Source organism: Acipenser ruthenus, chromosome 29 (assembly GCF_902713425.1).
Source record: "Acipenser ruthenus chromosome 29, fAciRut3.2 maternal haplotype, whole genome shotgun sequence".
Classification (NCBI taxonomy): Eukaryota; Metazoa; Chordata; class Actinopteri; order Acipenseriformes; family Acipenseridae; genus Acipenser; species Acipenser ruthenus.
The window spans coordinates 2,265,493-2,286,714 of record NC_081217.1 but is presented as its reverse complement, the minus strand read 5'-3'; the positions used below and the strand labels follow the sequence as shown (position 1 = coordinate 2,286,714).

Below are 21,222 nucleotides of genomic sequence, written 5' to 3'. Positions count from 1 at the left end.
TATACTACAGTAGATGCTCAGTTATCCTGTTGTCTCCTATTCAGGCAATTCTTTTTGCTCTAATAATCTCGTTTCCTAGCATCTAGATTGCACTTAATAAATATACCGAAGCCACATTCCCACCTGCTACAGGGATTGAATCGAAAGCGATTTGAAATCAGGCTTGTCCATTTCCATCGGCAGCAGATCGAGCTCAGATCTATTTCAAGTGGCACTCTCGTCAGCCCCAGTACGGATGGCGAGTTGACAGCTCACAATCTCTGCTACGTGAAATCCGGTATAAACCAAACTGATTCCTTTGAAATGACTCACTGGCTTCGCCAGAGCTGTGTCTTCAACACACCACCCGTGGGTATCTGTCGAGGGAGGGGGGGGGGGGGGTTCTTTAACGAGATGTTACAGTAAATGTGTGAAACAGTCTACTGCGTGTAGCAAAGACACAAACATCAGGGTCACTCAGGGGCAATTAGACATCACCTGGAGGGAGGGAGGCGGTTAAAAAGAGATGAGCTTTGATGATCCGAACAGCATCCCCTCCTTCCCTTGTGTGCTTTCATTTAATTAATTTCACAGGAAGGTTAACGCTGATGGGTTAACTCACAAGCTGTCTCCCAATGAAACTGCAAACCAAATCTCATGACTCAAGGCGCAGTGGCTCCTGTGGTTTTGAAATTGTTTTTTTCTTCTTATCTCAGAAGAGAACTGCCTTACGAATGCAAGAAATATGACAACTAGTTATTTCCTATAAACCGTTTGCGTAAATACCCTTTTTTTTTCTTACCTAAGCTATCAGTAAGATTAGAGATAGCACATATAAAAACATCCTACTGCTGCAGGTAGTAGCATTGGCATGCCTATTTTACAGAGGGACTTGTGGCAAGCAGGTGTCAAGGGGATCTGAGTCACTAAAGATGGGAAACAAAAGGTTACATTTTGGAAGAAAGCACGTCTAAAGTGAATTCGATCAAGCATGCAGGACATGTAGGGGGAATACACATCTGCTTCAAAGACAACAAAGGCCGGTGACAGTCGTGTGCAGAATGCAGCCAAGCCAACATGCCTGCGTAGCGTGTGGGGAACAGTCCAAACCAGCTGCTGCTTCTGGAAACTGACAAAACTGAACGCAACACATTTAGCAGGAGCTTGCATCCTTATCTCTTTTTCTTTAACAAAACATCTGCCCCGTCTCCCCCCCGACACATTCCCTGCAGTTGCCATGCTACATCATAGCAGGGATCGCACACTCCGAATTCATTACAGCATTGCTGGCATTCTTGAGTTGTTTGAATGAGACCAAGCTCTGTAGAATACCACAGGACTCAGGAATCCCATGATTTAATATCGCCTCGGTATTCCGTCTGTCGGAAGCAGAATGACATTTCCTGGCTATTTCTTTTTTTCTCTGTTCAGAACAGAAGCTGATTTTCAAGATGATTTCCAACGACGAAACCCATTGCCCTTTATCATTATCTAGGTCTACCCTACTGGTCTGTCTCTCTCCCTTTAATACTCATCTACCTGCGTCTTTATTCACATCTAACAGTGATCCAGAGACGCTTCATTTTTTACAACCAAATGACATTTAGGTCCCGATCAGATAGCTACACACTCATCTACATTTCCGTTTCAGCTCTTCCATTATTCAAACTCGTGTTATAGACTTCTTATACTTTGATAGGAGCAAAACACACACCTTGTAACTAAAGACATCGCTGGGTTAGGTCAGATTGGGGGAAAACGAGAGACAGCTGCCTCTCCCTCATTTAGGCGTACACACACACACCACCCCTCCCAAAGCAACATCTATTCTTGCCCCTCTGTATGGTCAGCACTGGTTCAGAATTTACCAGGACTGAAAAACTACCCTTGAAGAGCAGAGAATGTCAGCTGTTTGTGGAAAGTGGTTTGTACAGGTGCTGTGAGGCAGCGCTGTTAAAAATAAACCAGAGGGGTTGAAAGTTGTAGACCCATGCTTCTCAGATTGCGTTACAAGAACATGGCTACTCTGGTGATCCGAGTGTAAGCAAGTGGGGTGAAAACACTGTGCTGCAGGAGCCAGGCTGCATGCTGCTGAGGGGGGCCACAGCCATTCCTCAACACTCAGGTGTTCATCGGGGACGTCCTGCTGACCCCTGTGGGTGTGGCTAGGTGCTTGTCCAAGCAGGTGTGATCTTCTTGTACTCCACCGTGGCTGCCTTGGAAAATGCGGTTGAGAAAGAGGCGTATGAATCGATCTGTAAAAACAAAATTCATTAGGGCTGTATGACAACGCAAACTGCAAACTGGGTGGGTTTGCAAGAGAGCGTGCCATGACTTACTGGCTCATGAAACAGACCTCTGTTGAAATGGGATCCCCCTCCCCAACACACACTCTTTAATGAAGTCCATAGATTGTGTAACCCTTTCCACCCACCCCTCCATATGACTTGCCTTTCATCGCTTGGTTGGTGAGTTCCGCTGCTCATTATAATGTACTGAGCGGAGACTTCGTTTTCATTGATGTCTCTGCAGACAGAGGGAGTCTCTCGCCTCCTGTGCGTGGATTAAAACACGCCTGCCTGGGGATTTCAGCAGGGCTCAGACACAGCAGAGTGTACCGGTGATTAGAGACACAGTAATAGCTTGTAAAAACGCTGGATTCTTGTAGATGCTACCAATTTACACGGTATGGGTGCACTGAGCTTATGTACTGCTGTTTATTTCTTACAATACAGTGCTTTCAAACATGTAAAATATGCATTGCACGAACAGAAAAAATAGCTGCAGAACTGTACATTGTACTTACCACGTTTTATTAACCAGAGCGAAAACGGTTACAGTAATCGTCCCTGATTTTAACTGATTGAAAAAATGCCTTTTATATATACATTGCGCATTTGTGGTTATATCTGAAAAATGTGTAAAAAAATTTGTTAATCTTGTAATGTTTTGGGGTTTTTTTTTTTTTTTTGGCTTCTGATAAACGGATTTTTTAAAACTCAGTCTCCTCCCCCGTCTTTAGTACCCGCTCCGCCCGGGAGGAGTAACTTAGCTGGGGGGCGTGTTTCATCAAGCAACCGCTAAGCGTCTGTCGAACCAATTCTACTGTACCAAAGAAAAGCACCACCAGCCACCAGCGACGGCTGGAACGGGACGATGTGAACCTCACCTAAATACTGCACGTTAATACGGGACGTTCTGCATCGTTCACAAAACTGGCCTTTCAACTAACTGTGAGTGAGCCATTCCCAAATCCTTGTTATGTTATTGTTCCGTGACTAGTAGCTATCTTCATTTCGTATGTAGTAAATTAATTTTGCAGTCAGCAGTTATTTGGTGTGCTTACAGTACAATGTTGACGGACAAGGCAGCTGGAAGGAGCCTGGTGTTATACTGTGTTACTCACCGTACTGTACCGCTATCACTTGCTGTGGGTTTAGCGCTACCTTTGAAGAGAAAGAGGCGATCGGGTTTCAGAATTTTATGAGGTTTTTTTTTCTTTTTTTTAATGGAACAGAAAGGGGCGGATTAATGAAATAATTGCACACAAATGCGGCAACCACAGAACGGTTTCCTGTTTTAGAAATCCGTTATTTAAAAAAAGAACATAGTAACAAAACAATACAACAACAACAACAACAATAATAATAATAATAATAATAATAATAATAATGCATTCATACAAATAATACTGTTTTTTTTTAAATTTGTTGGACGTGTGTAATGTGCATTAAGATCTGTAAGATCGCCTACATTGATTTGTCTGAATGCCCATTCTTAAAGTCCGTTTTAGATCAATTCTCTTTAAAATGTTATACTTTATAATACTGCAGCATAACTAGGGACATTGATCTGTTGAACACACAGGACATATACAACGTGTTTCTAACAGTCGTTATTCTGTACTGCGTTAATGTTGTTTTCCTGTATCGTGATCATAATATATAGCTCATTTGAATAGCTCAAAAAATAATCCTGCTGGACTGCTTTAATTAAAGCGTGCTGGATCATGGATGAGATGTTCTGTACTGATTTTGTGTGAGCCAATGTCTGTGTGTCTGTCCGCTTGAATACAGCATGACTGCTTTAAAAATGTCTTTGTCCATCCATTATTTTCTCTATGTATTTTTATTACGTACACAAAAAGTCAGGTCTGCAGATATACAACAGTTATACCTGGCTGCTGTAGGCCAATCCATGCTTTATGCTTATGCTTGATCGTTTACTTTGGACAACACGTGCAACATTAGCGTCACAAATGTGGAGCAACGGGAAGCAATGTATTGAACATGTTCCTGTAACTCCCACTCACTGAGTGCCGTTTATCAACCTGTGTTAAACACAGATACGCTTGTGTCTGAGGCAGGCAAACAACAGGCCCTGTACCGGCGAATTTAACCAGTAATGCACAGGGAGCTAGGTGCACCAGTGCAGCAGTGTGCTGTGCAACCATTGCTAGCACACAGACAAACTAGATTTCTGTTGTCTCCGTGCTCTGATATTTCCGTTTGGTGCCAGGGTTAGTTCAGAAATCTAAGCTAAGAGCAACTTTTAAAAGATCCTGCCTTTTCACAGCATGCATTTTCTACTCATCTCCTAAGGACCTGCTTTTTGGGGGGTAGGTTTACAATGAATATTTGATAGTCAGAGTGCATCTATTTACTAGGTGTTGGTGACGTCAGGGAAGCCAAATCAGGGGGCTTTTCTCAGGCATGTGGTTGAGATGTGGGGGGGGGGGGTTAAAAAAAGTCTCCACAAAGAAGGAAAGTCTGACAAAACCTACCTTCTGAAGACACAGGCCAAGTCCTTGTAGTGTTTAAACAGATATTAAACAGTCATTATTGAAAGTGCCCAAATATGTTGTTTGTTGTTAAATTCACACTGTGTGGAGTTTTGTTTGACTGGAGTTAGGAATAGCAAATAGAAATATAGTGAGAGTCCATGCAAAGTCCTCATAAACAAACATGTGTGCGTGCGTGCGCGTGAGAGTGTGTGTATCACTCTTTTAAGGAAGCTATCTCAGTAGAGCTGGCTACGTTTCTAAATGCCAGGAACACAATGTATTCCAGAAGCCTTTGTCAGGCTCTTTCCTTTAATTGTTGTGCTGATCAACCCCTCATAAGCGTTTCCCATAGTAAAAGCATAGTGAAGTGTATTAAAGCATAGTGAAATCATTGTAAAGCCTAGGTAAGCATTGTGAAACACAGAGAGGTATGGTTTCCCACAGGGGAAAGTGCATCATTACTGGTAAACTTTCAGAAGGGACTGCTTTAGCTCAGGGCTGTAGTTTTATTCGCTTCATACTGCGTTGTTGATAACAGCTTTTCCAGGTTTTACCGTGAGCTGTCAAGACAAGCCAAAGACAGGGAAAGCTGAACTGGGTTGACATAGAAATAGCTGGATTCACTGCCCCCAAATAGAACTGCCTTAAATAAACATTGTTAGGTAGTCCAAGATTAGTTGCAATTGGCCTTTAATCTCATAGTAACACCTGGAGTGGCTCAAACTGCTATGGAACTGGAGTTGTATTTCCATTCCTGCAAAGGGGACATGCAGCATTTCACCTCCTGCTTGCTTTTTTGAATTCTTTATACTTTTGCAAAACTTGTCTGTTTGTAAAATGAGCTCCAGCACAGCATTCGAGTTATTTTAAAATCTATTTAAGCGCCTGCTGCACAACACCATTAAAACGTTTCTGCTTTCTTCCATGGCTTCCCTTCGTCAGCCTCCTTTCTGTATCAAACACAGTTCTAGCTGCAGGGACACAAGCTGCTTATGCTTGCCAGTCCATTACTCGGAGTGAGAGGTTATAAATGACATCCTCAAGCGCTATTATAATTCAGGAAACAGAAATGAATGCCTCAAAGAGTCATCGCTGTTAGACTTCTCTTATGGACACATGTGTGACAGGGAGATGCAGCTTCTATATACTGCATCACAGCACAATACTGGCAGTGCTTCGTCTCTCAGCATTCTGTAGGTTCAGTGATGGTTCTCTATCTGATATTGTCTGACTGCACCGGGGGAAGGGAAGCTGTATGCTTGACTTCTCAGCATGCATGAATTCTCAGCATGCTTGACTTCTCAGTATGCATGAATTCTCAGCATGCATGAATTCTCAGCATGCATGAATTCTCAGCATGCATGAATTCTCAGCATGCATGACTTCTCAGCATGCATGACTTCTCAGCATGCTTGACTTCTCAGTATGCATGACTTCTCAGTATGCATGAATTCTCAGCATGCATGAATTCTCAGCATGCATGAATTCTCAGCATGCATGAATTCTCAGCATGCTTGACTTCTCAGTATGCATGAATTCTCAGCATGCATGAATTCTCAGCATGCTTGACTTCTCAGTATGCATGAATTCTCAGCATGCATGAATTCTCAGTATGCATGAATTCTCAGCATGCATGCCCAGCCTTTAAGGTTTCTAGTCGGGTAAAAGCTGAAGCATTTTTCCTTTTTTTCCATTTACCTTTATCCCCCCCCCGGTAGTAGTAATAATAGAAAGAAAACAAGCTGTTCCAATTTTAATTTGATTATATGGTTTCAGCCCCACATGAGCAGGTGAGAGGGGGACTGTGTGGAGTGGAGACTCCAGCTCTTATCAGATCCGCTCTCCACTGTCACAGAATCCACCCCTTATCTCTGGCTCTCCTCTCCTGGATTGAGTTCAGTTTGAGTTTCCTTTTTAAAAATCACTTTTCTTGGAGTGGCTCATTAGAACTGGTGTGAGATGGTCCACACGGAACTAGATGTTCAGTTGCTCACCTGCTAAGGCTGCACGGCCCAGTGGTGAGAGGTGAGGGACTGGGAGGCAGTGTGGACAGGTGGTTAGAGCTGTTGGACCCAGAGGCAGGGTAGCTTAGTGGTAAAAGTTGACAGACGTGGTGGTGAGCGCTGTGGGGCTGGGAGGCATGCAGTCTGTTTGCATTCATAGGAAGTGATACAATGTTGCAAAGCAGCCCCTGCGGAGTCTGGAAACTAACACAATCAGTGTATCTGCAGCATCTCAGGATGCTGTAGAGCATGAGTGGGTTCTTGTGTCTGAGACTGCACCCACTGTGCTTCAGGTGACATTTCAAACAGTTTCCATTGGAATATCTCTTAATAATAACCCCTGGTTTAACCCGTGACCTCACACTCCAGAGCAGCGAGGTCAGACTTTTGTGTTGGTTCAGCACAGGCAGAGAGGTGACTGCTGTCCTGACTTGAAATCACTTCTGGGTAACAATGACCTAAAATCAGTCTGAGCTGACAGCTTTATATTAAAGGATCAACGAGGAAATAGATTCCAGTTAGGATAGGAGTCTATCTGAGCTGATGATAGAGTGCTTAGAATAGTGCTCATGAATTAGATGCATTGGTGAGAGTGGAGCGCTCTAGTGCTGGTTATTAACCTGCATGGTGAGAGTGGAGAGCTCTAGTGCTCATTATTAATCTGTATGGTGAGAGTGGAGAGCTCTTGTGCTTGTTATTAAGGTAATCCAGGGGATTTCTCTTGGACTGCCCAGCACAGACATTCTTGCTGTCAATGCAATTCATGTCTGTATTTAAGCAGCCTGAAGAAATCCCTTTTCTAACCAAAAGCCATGCAGGGTATTTTTGTGCCCCACTTACATTTAAATGTTTTTGCTACACAGCATCTATCTGTGTCAGCTCTGCACCTGAAATGCAGGATGCATTCGAGGGCTTCAGGCTCCAGTGCTGAGAATCCATCACTTTCCACAGGCACTGAATCCATCACGAACAAGAAGTGGCAAAGGGACCTGCACATAATTGGAGTCCCCCCTAACTGATTGCTCCGCCAGCTCCTCCATTCATTAAGCAGCCAGGCTGTTAAGCTTTTGTAATGGGTAATTTGATTGATCATCAAAGCCAACCAGAAACACGGCCAGCTGGGTAGATGCAGACCTACATTGTGGAGCGTGTCTGTTTGATTAGCTTCCTCTTAATCCACGATCACAGGTCTGCTGCATTGGAGAGATTTTAGTAGGGCGTTTTGTGGTTTCTAATTAAATGTATGTCTCTTTTTTTAATTACTTGTGACCTGCTCTGCTGCTTTATAGTCGGATGTAAATTATGATGTAGTAAATTAGATCACAAACATGTTAATAGAGTTAAATATAAATAAGTGAGTGTTGTTACCAGGGCATCAAAAACCTCCTTCTCTTGACAAAGGTATGTTAAACATACTGAAATGAATTATTATTATTATTATTATTATTATTATTATTATTATTATTATTATTATTATTATTATTATTATTATTAATATTAATTAGTCATTTAGCAGACATACTGAAATGTTGGGAAGTTGGCTCTCTTTTAATATATATTTAAATTTCAGTTCAGCCCCTTGAGATTCACCCACAACTACAAATTAACTATACATGAGACAAACATTTCAGCTCGTGCCTTCATCGGTGTAATCTCCAATTACAGTAACACACACGGATAAAGACTCCAGCTGAATCATTTACTTCTTACAAGTTCAAACCCTTGACATGCAAGATGCTTCTATTTTTTAAAAGGTTATTGCATCCTCTTTGGTGGGCTTTCTGACTGCTAAATTTAGGAATTGTCTTTGCCTGCCCTATTCCTCACTGCTAAGCGTGTGCTAAACGGTTCATTCTCCTGATCTGCTGCTGTGCTATTCTTGGCTGCTTTTTGTCTGCTCCACTTTATCTTCGAGAGAAAGGGTTTGCTAGTCACGTGGTAGTTAACTAGTCCACACCAGGGTCTGTTAGGGTGAGGGAGTTTATTTAGGACTCCATTCAATTCAACTTTATTATTGGATCCAGTGCTTGTGCAGAATAAACAGTTTCTATAGAACAGAGTTATATAATTACACAGTACATACAATGCTTTGTAATATCCAGGATGATGAACCTGCAGACCTCTTACACATGGACTGTCTCCCAGAAGCAGGGATGGTGGTCCGTTGAGGGACTGTCGATCTCATCGTTGCTGCCTGCGTGCTGGCTGTACGGTCCAGGGAAGCCAGTTGAATGCAATTACTTCTGGGCTTATTGAATAAATAAGGTCCCGCGGCGCATCTGCTTCCTCCTAATGCAATTCTGTTTTCAAAAAAGCAAATAAGTTGAGTTTATTTGTTCCAGAGCTGGAACGAAAGCCACTCTGTTCTCCTAATCGAAATCCGACTCCATGGACAAACAAACGTTGCCCTGTGCACAATACAGCAGTCAATTCAAAACCATCTCAAACTAATAATGAAGTTCAATATGCTGTGTTCAGTATTGGTAGACTGTGGATGTCATGTACAGTAGCAAAACAGGTAAAGTCAGCCTGTGCCTCCTTATAAAAGTGTCCCATAGTAAAAGCATAGTAAAGTGTAATAAAGCACACATACTGAGGCAAGTGCACCCAACACAGATATTACCAGAGATTAGACTGAGCCCAGGCAGGCAGGCTGTAATCATGGTCCTTCCTGATGTGGAGACTATTGCTGTCCTTGAGATTTGACTTTTATTTTAGCCTCTGGGACATCATTATACAGTTTTGTTAACTATCTAATCTGATACTGAGATAAGAATTTCCCAGAAACATTTGCTCAAGTATTCACCAGTATGATTCTATTTTAGGATATCCTCCTACTTACATGATGATCAGATTGCCATTTTATTGGCAGATCCTGCCTGAAATACTTCTCAGTACTGTCATCTCATCAGCTGATTACAGTAGCGCCCTGCAACCCAATGCAGAGCAAGGGTCGAACAAATGTTGTTACAAATTGACAGTGTGAACACTAATTGCATACAATGAAACTGGCTGTGCTTTCCACTGCATCTGAAATGCTGGAGAACTTGCTGGCTGCCAGTCTCCGTGGCTGGGATGCTCTGCACTGAGGTTGAGAGGTGATCTATGGAATCTTTGCCTCACATAATTCTGGAATACAGCGTATGCATAAATTCCATTCTAATTGCCAAGAGCTGTCTTTATTATGGAAGGGTCTACTGTCTACAGTGTGTTTGGAAATCAATTTAGGAACTGAAACTTCTAAGATAGGTGTGATGCTGTTTCTGTAACAGCAGTTCCTATTTAATTAATAGGTACACAACATTTCAAGAGGTGAGTTTAGACATCCTTCCCAGTCTGTGGGAAGCCCGTCAGTGGCTTACTGTAGCAGGAATCTAACCCAGACATGCAGAGGGTGGACAAAACTTAGAAACAACACTTGAGAAATGTACCACAGACCTGCCTGTCCATTGCATACATGGTATATAAAAGCTGCAGCTCCCTGTTACAGCCCACTTCAAAGCTGATTTCCTCCCTCAGTGTTAAGATTGTATTAATACTTCTTGCATTGCAGGAGTGTGTTCTAGTTGACTGTGTTTAGACTGGGACTGTGGAAGGCTGTCTGATTAAATTATTAAACAGGAAGGATCTTGCGTCTGACTTCCTTTATGAGCTGTGTGTGGTAATGGCTTTCAGACGTGACGGTTAATTGTTAATCTTGTTGCAATTGCAACACCTTTTCAGAGATTGAAATTTAGCACCAGATCTTGGGCCAGCGTGATGGTATTTGTGGTGTGCGCAGATGCAGAAGAGCAGGAAGTGGTTAGTCTGGTTTCCATCTGTGCTCTCTACCTCTGTCACGGAAGCTTCCTGTGAGGCTGGTTCATCAGAGCCTCACCCCCAGCAATATGCAAACAGAGAACACCGGCGTGCATGGAAATTATTACCCACAATCCGTTATCAAACAACTTGATTATTGATCCTTCATAAAGGTCCCTTCGGAAGAGAGCGTCCCTTTGATAAGACAAAAGCAAAGAAAAGCTAGATCATTGCTTGGGAAGCTACAGATAGCAGACAGTTAGTTTACTGTTCACTAATGATGCATGAAGGAAAATGGGCTTTGCAAGCCATTTCATCTTTTTGTTTGTGTTTATGGTCCTCTGGTTTAACTCGTACATTACGGTAGTTTTTCCCTGTTGTAGTGAAAACGCTTTCTAAACTTAAAGATTTTAGACAAACACTAAAAGCGTTATTTGAGAAACACTATTTTGTCTATATAGCCCAGGCTGGAACAGAGTAAAAAAAAAAGATGATATTAAATATCTATGTAGAGCAATAAATTGTCTTATCTTTGAATTGGTGACATGAGGTTTTTACAACAAGCCTCCATCTCCTGTGGCATCATACCCCCCCTAGAGCCATGATTCATTCTCTGTCTGTCTTGTTTAAACAGATTACTAATGGTCATTTAGTGGTTTCTCACTGTGTATCAAAACTTCCAGCTGCTTTATTTGAGTTTACTGCAGCGCTGTGTAGGATGTTAGCCTGGCAATAATTGGCAGCTGCAGTACAAAGGTTTTCATGAGATACGGCAAATACATTTTGTGTCTTTTCATTTCATCACCCTGACTCTTGCCTCGACCCTATTATTAACTGTTTAAACCTGAGAAAATGACACCTGACTAATCGCTCTTTCTCCCTGTTCGTTTCGCTGGTTAATATGAAGTGTGTTCTCTCGTGTCCTCACAGGATGGTGTCGGTAGGTGCTCAGGAGCTGTGAATCATGGGACGCAGCTGTGAGGAGAGGAGAAGGAGCCCCCATTAGAACACTCCTCCATCGCCCCCAATGGCCAACCACCTGGATCTGCTGAGTGAGCTGCACTACTTGGAGAAGGCGCCCAGCCTGGAGCGTCTGCGGACCGCCCAGAAACGACGCAACCAGCAGCTGAAGAAATGGGCCCAGTACGAGAAGGAGATGCAGAGCAAGAAGCGCAAGGCGGACAGGAAGAGGAACGCACCGCAGCTCCCCCGCAAGAGGGTCTCCTTCACGGCCAGCGTGGCCCTGCTGGAGGCTTCAACCAGGAGCGACGCCGAAGAAGGTAGGGGGCTTGAGACCAGACATGATACACACACACACCTGCATGCACGCACAAGCGCACACACACACACCTGCATGCACGCACAAGCGCACACACACACGCACGCACACATACAAGCACGCTCGCACACACACACGCACACACACAGAGGACCCTGTTTTGAAGCTAAGGCAGTGAGGAAGAAAATAACTGGTTTAAATGTACTCAGTTCCAGGATTGCTTTCAGCATTTTCTTGCTAGTTTTTAACTGTTAAAAGGTTTTTATTCTGAAAATGTGCATTTGCTTAAAAATAGAGCAAATGCACTCCAACACAGACATCTTCCCCCAGTCACTGACTCCTCTGATGTGCTGAGTAACAGTGCATTAGTGCCCAGTCCGACAGCTCTTTTCCGAACGCTGTCGTTCCCCGTATAATAAATTGCTTGACTGATGTTGCTCTGAGGGCCATTGCTCTGGGTTTTGAAGAGCCGTGTTGATGAAATGAAACAACATGAAAGGCATCTATTTTTGAAACCACAGCTACAGGGAATCCTTTCCCTCACAGGTGTACAGTAGGAGCAGGTCACCTTACGCCCCGCCCCGGCATGCTCGTCAGTCTCTTAAGATCCGGCTGTGTTTTGGTACCATTGTCGCTGCTGCTCTTACCTTTACCTTGTCGCTGACACAGTGTCTGACGGATTTAGTTTTCTGCTGGCACCTCAGTCCGGACCTCATAGCACCCCCGGCTGCTGTTCAGTTCTGGGCTTTTTTTTTTTCAGAAGACTACCTGTATAACATTTTCCTTCGCTCAGTGTGAAGTGAGGCTTCAGAGCAGCTGCAGGTCCCAATGCACACATGCATGTTCACAAACACTGCAGCGTGTGGGTTAATAGATGGCTTGGGGGGGGGGGGGGTAATTGACCATGCAGCCCTCAGCCACAATTAAAGCATGACATTTATCCCCCTGTTTTTTGGGGTTTAGTCAAGCCAAGCAATTTCAATACAAGGATTTCACTGACGAACGAGCAAGGCGGTTCTTGCCATTTTCACCAGCTTTGAAAGCCTCTCTATCAGACCTGCCAAAGACTAAACCGAAGCTCCCATCACGAAGGCCACAGCATGCAGCTGATGTGTAACCCTGGGGTGACCATGATCGTCTGCTCTTCATCTGTGTTCAGGAAAAGCAATTCTGAGCTCGGCTCCGGCACAAAGGAGCGTGAGATGGCTTTAGCGCAAAGCAATTTCACAGTAATTACAGGGAATCAAAGCGGCGGTGCTTGGGTCAGAGCCTTGAACATCAGGGCTATTGAAAACCTTGAAAAACTTGGCAATGCCCTGCATGCTTCCTGTCCAAAAATTAAACCCACTGGCATACTAGCGATGAGTGCAGCAATACAGGACAAGTCCACAACACACACAGCCTACATCTCACTGCCTCAAATATAACCACTGAATAGGTACCATAGGTAACCCACGGAGCAGAGATAAGGGTGAGTAATGTAACAGTTGGGAAAGAAAAGTGGGTCAAGCAGTGAAACCATGTTTTGCAGCTCAGAGCTGCACGCCAGCAGGGTCCCTGATGAGTTCTGCTGGCAGTGCGGCACTATATTATTACAATGAAAAAAAAAAATCACCATTTCTTCATGCAACGGATGATAAATGCATTTGGATAAAATCAGATATTGGTTAGTCATCCCTGATTCACTGTTGCTTGCAGGGAGAGAAAGACAGAAACAAGTTTTATTAGGAACCCAAAGTGAGGTGTCAGTTTGTATAACCTCTTCATATAGCAGAGCCCTGCTGCCCTGTGCAGATGCACAGCATCACAACTCCCTTAGTGCCGTACATGGCAGCTGAACAGGCCAGTGTTGCGAGCCAGTCAAACCTCAGTCAGGGGCTGGTTTGAAGATTCACTGGATCTCAATACAACTGAATGAACAGGAGGAATACAGCTGGGAAATTCATATAGGAGGAGAACGTCTGAATGTCTGTGATGATACATTCCATTTCTAGAGGGACTCTCTGTCCAGTTGAGTTCCGGTAGCAGTGAGCTCTATGATGTCGAAATTGTAAATGACAATTCACTGCCCGGGGCTAACGCTGCAAATAACCTGCCCTGCTCCGGTGACATGAGCGACACAGGGATTAATAATGAACCACTGGAGTGTGTTACACTAACGCTGGTGATTGCTCAGTAAACAGCAAATGAGCGCGTATGCTGAGTGACTTGAGGGCATGGAGGCTGCCTGTGCCTGCGAGAGCGTGGATTATGGTATTAGCCCCGTGGTCTCTGTTAGCACAGACGCCTGGGGGAGCGGAGAGAGGACATTACGTTTTATATCCGCTGGCTGCTGTTTGCCAGCATTGAGGCCTTTTACAAGCAGGGGTTAGCGGGTTATTGTTCCTGGTTCACTGGCTCTTATTGATGTGTTTTTCATTACAAAAAAAAAACCCAAACCATGCCCAGTTCCAAAGGTGCCTGAATAAGTGTGCATGTTGTTAAAACAATGTAATATAGACTCACATGCAAGATTTTGCTCGAGTTCAGAGTTCAGCAAGGATGAATAACACTCTTTTTCTCCGCTTCGGTCCACGGAAAGACTCTATGGTGCCTCTTGATTATGTGCAGCAGCTTTGACATGAAGTCATGTCCCTAAACCATGGAGCAGCCCTAGAAACTGACCCAGACCCAGGACATAGCCCCCAGACTGAGGACAGGACCCCCAGACCCAGGACACATGATTTTATTACTTTTTTGATTATTAATTTGGTATTTTCACCAGGAGAAGCCCTTGATTTTCTGATCTGGTTTTCAACGAGGTGGTTGAAGACTGTAGGATGGCGGGTATGAATAAAGCAGACGTGCTGCAGCAGGCTTAGAGAGCAGAAAGACCCATAGCAACAACCTGATGCGACAGATAAGCTGCCGGCTGTAAAAGCACGTGGTTGATTGTTTTTAGTCCGAGCTGAAAGGTTACAGTAATGCTGCGCTTGTCTGTAAAATGTCACAGCAACAACATGTCCTGTAAGAGAAATACAGCTGGCTATGAACGAGAGAAAGCACTGCAGGTGACATTGACAACAGACATTGTGAGAAATATACACAGCGTTTGCACTTGATTTCAGCAAACTTAACAAGCCTGTTTACAATTTCCGATTCGACGTTCCAGTTTAGATCCCCTAACCCCACCCCTTACCCCTTCACCACCAAATTGTGAGCTCAAGCCATCTCAGGGTTATTCCTCTCATTAGTATTGACATACATTCTTGTCCAAGCCCCTCTCCCCTCCCCTATTTAAACCCAAATCCAGTTTATGTCGTTAGGGGGGAGTCTGACAACTGCAGATCCGGTACAAGTGTGCACAGCTTACACAAGCGCTTTGAAATAGAGCAGCATTTCCACCCATACAAGTCTGCTGAAGCTCAGTTAGAAAATGGTTGGTATTCAGATGAGATGTATCCTCAGTCTTCATAGCAGCCAGCATGTTAATAGATCACTTGCATTCAGTAGCTTTGTTTGTTGTCCCACTGTAACAGCTTCCTTTAAAGTCAGTCAGTTACAAATTAGTTACTTGCGGTCTGCTGGCCATTGAAAACATCACGAGGAGTCCTAGCCAATAACTGCACAATACAAGCGTACTAGTTTCCTGCTTGAGCAGTAAAAGCATAACTCCCGTCTTCTGGATTAGCTACTCGTTACAGCAGGATTTCTAGACATTTTTTTTTTTTTGCTAGAGTTCATTAATTCAGCCTTGTATTAATAAACCCAGAGGAGCTTGCTCTTCACCCCGCTGTGCTGATTGTAAAGTACAGCTTGCCAAATCAAAGATTAATAAAGATGGGATCATGTGACACACTCTTAAAGTGAAAGAGATGCTTCCATTCCAAGCCCTTGCTGTAATACTGACTGCTTTGGAGCTTGTGCTGTAATAAATAATCATGTTAGTCTCTTCAGGTAATGGTTACCGGCAGAAGGCCTGCCGCAGAGGTACAGTAAATCCCAATTTTTCTTCTGAAGGTAGTTTATTGTGCAGAATCAATCCTAGTAAATGGTGCAGCCCTTGTTTCAGTGAGATCTCCTACAGCACAATAGATAGAGCAGTACCCCTGTCAGTAAGCTGGTTCACTACCACAGCACTGAATGGAAGGAGGGGTTAGGTCAGGACTCACAGGGGAGTGAAGGGAAGGGTGACGTTGCCTGCTGGTGTTCAAGCCCGTCACCTTTCATGAGCGCCTGATTCACGTGCACCAAAATTTAAAAAAAAATGTTTTTCTTCCAGGAAGCAGGATTGACAGCCGCCCTGCTGCACAGAGTAGAATTCCTCCCTTTGTTCACACGATGCAGGTTTGCTGCTCCAGGCTGCTCGGTCTTGCCTGTAATAATGTAAGATTATTCATTTAAACACCGAGAGAATGTGCTGGGCTGCATTCAACCCTGAGCTCTAATGAAATCCCTTGCACTAGACCCACAGACTCGCATTCCTCTGTAAATTTGTACAAGACTTGTTTGGGAATTGAAATTCTTTCATTGTAGCAGGGTGACAAATGTAGCTTCTGGGTGTATTGCAGAGATTCTAATGAGCCATTAGCATGTTGCATACCTGTATTGTTGGTGTTAATATATTGACTGCATTGTGCATGCTTGCACTGATGTGGTCCTGAGGGCAGAAAGCCTGGTTTTAATTGGAAATTCTGAGCTGTTTTTTATAGCTTCTCTCCCAGTGATGGGGATAAACAGCACCATTGAGTAACCACTCAGTGCTGATGTAACTGTCAACTAATGCATCCATATATTGAAATAGGAAGAAAGCTAGCTAATACAGTGCAGTACACCTGCTGCAGATATTTACAATGTTATTATAACACATGAACCATCATTATCCAAAGTGCAAGGGAACTCCAATGCATTCAATATGATCCCAGCCCTCTTCCTGGGATAACGTTGTGTGTTTTTTTTATTTGAAAATATCACAGTCGGTCGGGTTTAAGGAGATACAGGCAAATAAATGTATGTAAATGATGGTCCTGTTATTGTACGGTATTGGAAATGACATTTGAACACACCCCTGTCTGTAAATTGCAGGGGGGGGGGTCCTACATTCACGATCGGAGACGGCCAGTTTCAACACTGATCCCGAGACTGTGTCTCCTATCAAGTTTCAAACAGCTTTGGGGGCGAAGTGAATATGAAAGCAGCACTACACACCCGGGTCATGTTAAACTGTCTCAGTGCAATCTGAGAGCTCTGTAAAGTGCAGTGCAAAAGCAGAGTAACACACCTGCAGGCGTGAGATTATCCTTTTCAGTGGGGATTTAGGAGACGGGCTGATTAACCGATTATTTTGAGCCACGTTTACTAGGATTTTACTCCGGTAAAAAGCTTGCACCATTTTTTTTTTTTTTTTTACATACTTAAAGATTTGTCATTATTGACGTTTGTAAAGTAATGGAATATTAATGATAGGAAAGTGAGTTATGTAGATTACTGCAGAGGAACCCACTGTACACACTCCTATAAAACTGCCCACCCCCTCCTATCTCCCTTTAACCTTAGTAAAGTACATTTCCTATTCCTATTCCTGATGACAGTAATTGCAGTACCTGTGCTGTGCTTTACATGCTAACGTAATTCCCCAGTTGATACATGTTGCCATGGATACTGGAGGGCAGATCGCTGGAGGCACCCTGTGCAGTTCAGTCAGCGATTGCCAGGGCTTCCCCTGCAGCGGAGGGAGAAAAAGAGAGAAGCGAACCCGATTTTGAAGTGTCCAGCCCTCGGAAGGGAGTGTTGACAGGGCCATTGAAGCAATTAGTGGGAATGATTTCAGAGGCAACTGGGTGTGTTTCTCAGAGATAAAGGGACTGGGGGAGGGAGGGGGGGGGGCTGGAGAGAGCAGGACAATGGAGCTGTGATGAAAAGCAGAGATGTGCTTGTTGCATCCAGCAGTCTTTATTCCTCCCAGATTTGTCTGTAAGTGTGACTTTGGCCTTTTGCCTATCTAGTTTTAATACGATGACAGCAAGGTTATCCTCATGTGTCTCTTCATTGTATCGGGACACAGAAAATAATACAAACTTTTGGCACTATGGCCAATAAGGCGAGTTAGTCACAACTAAATGTTTTATATATTCTAAAGACAAATTTTTCAACAGTGAAATTGTTAAAAATAATAATAATAATAATAATTCTATATTGATGTATCTCCAGAAAGTCAGACGAACGTGTTCCGCACACACTAGCACACTTGTTAAGGGACAAAAAACAAACATTAGCATAATGAAAACACACAATGTAATCAGCATCGAGCAGATAAAATGGTGCCAGGGTAAACCAGGCACTGTGTCAGGCTGCTAATGCCATTTAAAAATAATAATAATAATAAAAGTCACTTATCTCAGCCACAGAGAAGGTACAAGCTGACACTGAGTTATTGTGAGCAGACCTTGTTGTCTGTTTTTCTGTGGGGTCTTCAAAGATAAGTGTAGGGTCTTTACCCTCCCCAGAATCTAACAATCAATGCCCCCCATTTCTAGCGTTTGTAGCGCCCTGTAAGCTGTAAGCTGGCCACAGTCTCCCTTCATCATTGCAGCTACCTGTGCAGTGTATTTGTAGATTCTAGCTGGTTCTTCACCTGCATAGCCTGCATGTCTTTTTAGTTTTTCCTGTACAGATAAGAGACACTGCGGTGAAAGCAATAGCAATTTCTGCAGAGCTAGCTGTGTCTTGTTTAATTATAACACTGGTGCGGTGAAGCTCATTATGAAAGTGCCCTGGTTTCCTTCCTGATGAATGTCCAAAGAGAATGAAAGTCATTTTAACAGAGGATACTTTTTTTCTGTAGAACATCTTTCTACAGAAGCACAAGCTTGAGGTGAAAAAACGTGAGAGAAATAGTGGCGTCTGAATAAAGTAAAGACCCCTGGCTCTGTCTCCCTGGGGGCTGAGGGCTCTTGTGCTGGGGAGCTTTGTGTTTCCTGCCGACACCTGATAAGATTACTGGTTCCAGGCCAAGGAGTTTCCTGTGTTACCATGACAACCCTGCTTTGGCTTCTCACGCAGCGTTTCTGAACTTGTTTGTTTTATTATTTTAATTAGAATGAGGTTTGCTGTCAGGGAAGTAGTCCTTAAATATAATGCTGCCTGTCTGAAACCTCATGATTGCCTTCTTTGAAATACCACCGCGCTTTAACTCTGTTAACCTGACCTGCGTTTCTATACAACGTTCATTATTACATTGAAAACGCGTGGGGTGTGTGACAGGGCAGCGTCACGGCCAGGATGTTGATCGGCAGGGAGAGAGACTCAGAGGCAAGACAGCTGCAGTGAAGTGCGAATGCGAACGTTTATTACACATAACAAAACACTGGAACAAAATAAACAGGCACGGTGGCCAAAACAAACAGTTAAACAAAAAAACTCACGCACATGAACAGGACAGGAAGGACAGGACAGGACACCAACACACACCTTCACTTCCAACACCACCAGTCATTCTTACATTCACACCCGTGATCACCCTTTTTATACACCTGCTCCAGCCACATTCCCACGTGCTTTAACAGGGAGGAACTGAACCCCCTCCCTGTCAAAGAAAAGAAGGTTTATGGAAATACTTTCTTGTCTATTTTTAAGTAAGAAATTAAGGAAACGGTTGTGTCTGCACCATCTCTGCTCTGAGGAGAGATTAAGGACTTTCCTCTCCAGCCATGCAGATACAGAGTGACTTTAGATGAGAGAGAATTTAAAAAGTGATTTCAGGCTTCATCATAGCCAGCGGTTTAAAACGATAAGCCTGAGCCTTCCTCAGCGGCTCCACTCAGTAGTCCGGGGGTGATAAGGAGATGTATATTCTCAGCTCATTACAGCAGTTTTGTTATCTGTTGGAAAACATCTTTTTAAATTGCCAGCGAGTGAATAGTCATCTGAGCAGCTCTGTAAACTTTGAAGCAGATTTGTTTAAGATTAAAACTTCAGCGAGATGGTCGTTGATGCCCCCATGTCACCGGATCACTTCCAGCTCACAGACATTCCGCTCACACTGACACTGCATTTAACTGACTTTCCAAACCTGAGTACCTCTTCATCCTTCAGCACTTCAGGAGGGAGTACCGCCAGGTCATCTCAAAGGGTCTCAACTGGCCGCAGTCAAAGACAGATGCTTGCTAGGGCCAGTGGAAAGACACATTGCAGACAGGACTGTACCTGGTATCAACATACTAATTCCATGTGTGCGTGGTACTATTCGTTTTTTTTTTATAACTAAACGATGGGCCGTTATTAGCTCTTAAACGGCATCAGAAAGGTGTTTTTTGTGGTTTACGCGCTAACCTGTAAGTCTTAAGATTTCTGTGCATCAGGGTTAGGGTTCAGGGGTGTGAAACACAGATTTGCTCTGTACCTTCTTTGGCTTGGACGGCATTATGGATTAAGAAAACTGTCTGCTGAATGTGTCTCCCGGTCCATGCTTAATACTGTATTGTAAAATAAATCCAGTATTTTCAGCTGGGCCTTGACATCTACTGTTTACCTCATTAGGAAGAGCCTAACACTGTGTCCCTGTCAGTCCACTGTGCATCTCTAACTGTCTGTCTTTGTATAATGAGGTGATTCAATTTCCCTGTCACAGTATGTGCCCATGCGAGACACGGAGTCTTTGTTTAAAGAAGTCCAGCCATTTATACTCACAGAAATATGGATTCACTATTACAGTATGAATGTACATTCCACAGCATAGATCTTCACTCATACAAGCACATTCTTGCAGGGAGAGCTGGAGAAATGATTTGCGTCTGTGTTACAATATTAAGGATAACGAGGTCACCAGGGGCTGCATTTAGTATGATTCTGGCTTGCAGTTTCTACATGAATGCAGTGGTATCTATAGATATAACCACTGGGCTTGAACAGCATCAAGAAACGCAGACACCACGGCACAAAGGGACGATCATTACTGACAGTGCGCTTGGCAGTGGTTTTCAATAACTCGTACAGTGCAGCGAAACACAAACAGAAATTCTAGGCATGCTTTTCAAGGTGAAGCCTTTATTAATGTCCTCATGCACGGCACGTCTTTCTATCCACTCTGACCTGGAGTGGGGCTGGAAATCAGCTTGTGTCTTACAGCAGGATCTGTATTGTATAGTTAAATCAGAGTCATTAAACAGCATAGTCTCATTGTGATGTCATCATTTCCACCTGAAGCACTCTTTATAGCTGTGGGCGCATCAGTTAACTGTGGTCTGTGATGCACCTGCCAAACAAGTGCATACTAGCAGCCCTCTATAGAATCTGTCAGATCTGCCATCATGACTAAAACTGACGTACACTTCTGGGATCATTGTGGAATTTCTAGACATCCCCTGTATGTATATACAAACCAAATTGTGAGCAGCTGGTTT

The 21,222-nt window shown here is 43.6% G+C and overlaps 1 protein-coding gene across 2 annotated transcripts in view; it reads left to right on the top strand.

Annotated features, from left to right (window-relative positions):
* The first annotated feature begins 398 nt into the window (after window positions 1-398).
* Window positions 399-21,222, top strand: part of LOC131702105 (protein phosphatase 1 regulatory inhibitor subunit 16B-like) — a 32,111-nt gene continuing 11,287 nt past the window's right edge. The window contains exons 1-3 of one of the 2 annotated variants that reach the window (XM_059003983.1): window positions 399-2,665; window positions 3,002-3,212; window positions 11,494-11,843. In XM_059003983.1, coding sequence (XP_058859966.1) covers window positions 11,591-11,843 — 253 coding nt within the window. In that variant the 5' untranslated portion in view covers window positions 399-2,665; window positions 3,002-3,212; window positions 11,494-11,590. The remainder of the gene's footprint in view (window positions 2,666-3,001; window positions 3,213-11,493; window positions 11,844-21,222) is intronic. The other variant, XM_059003984.1, reaches the window with a different exon arrangement.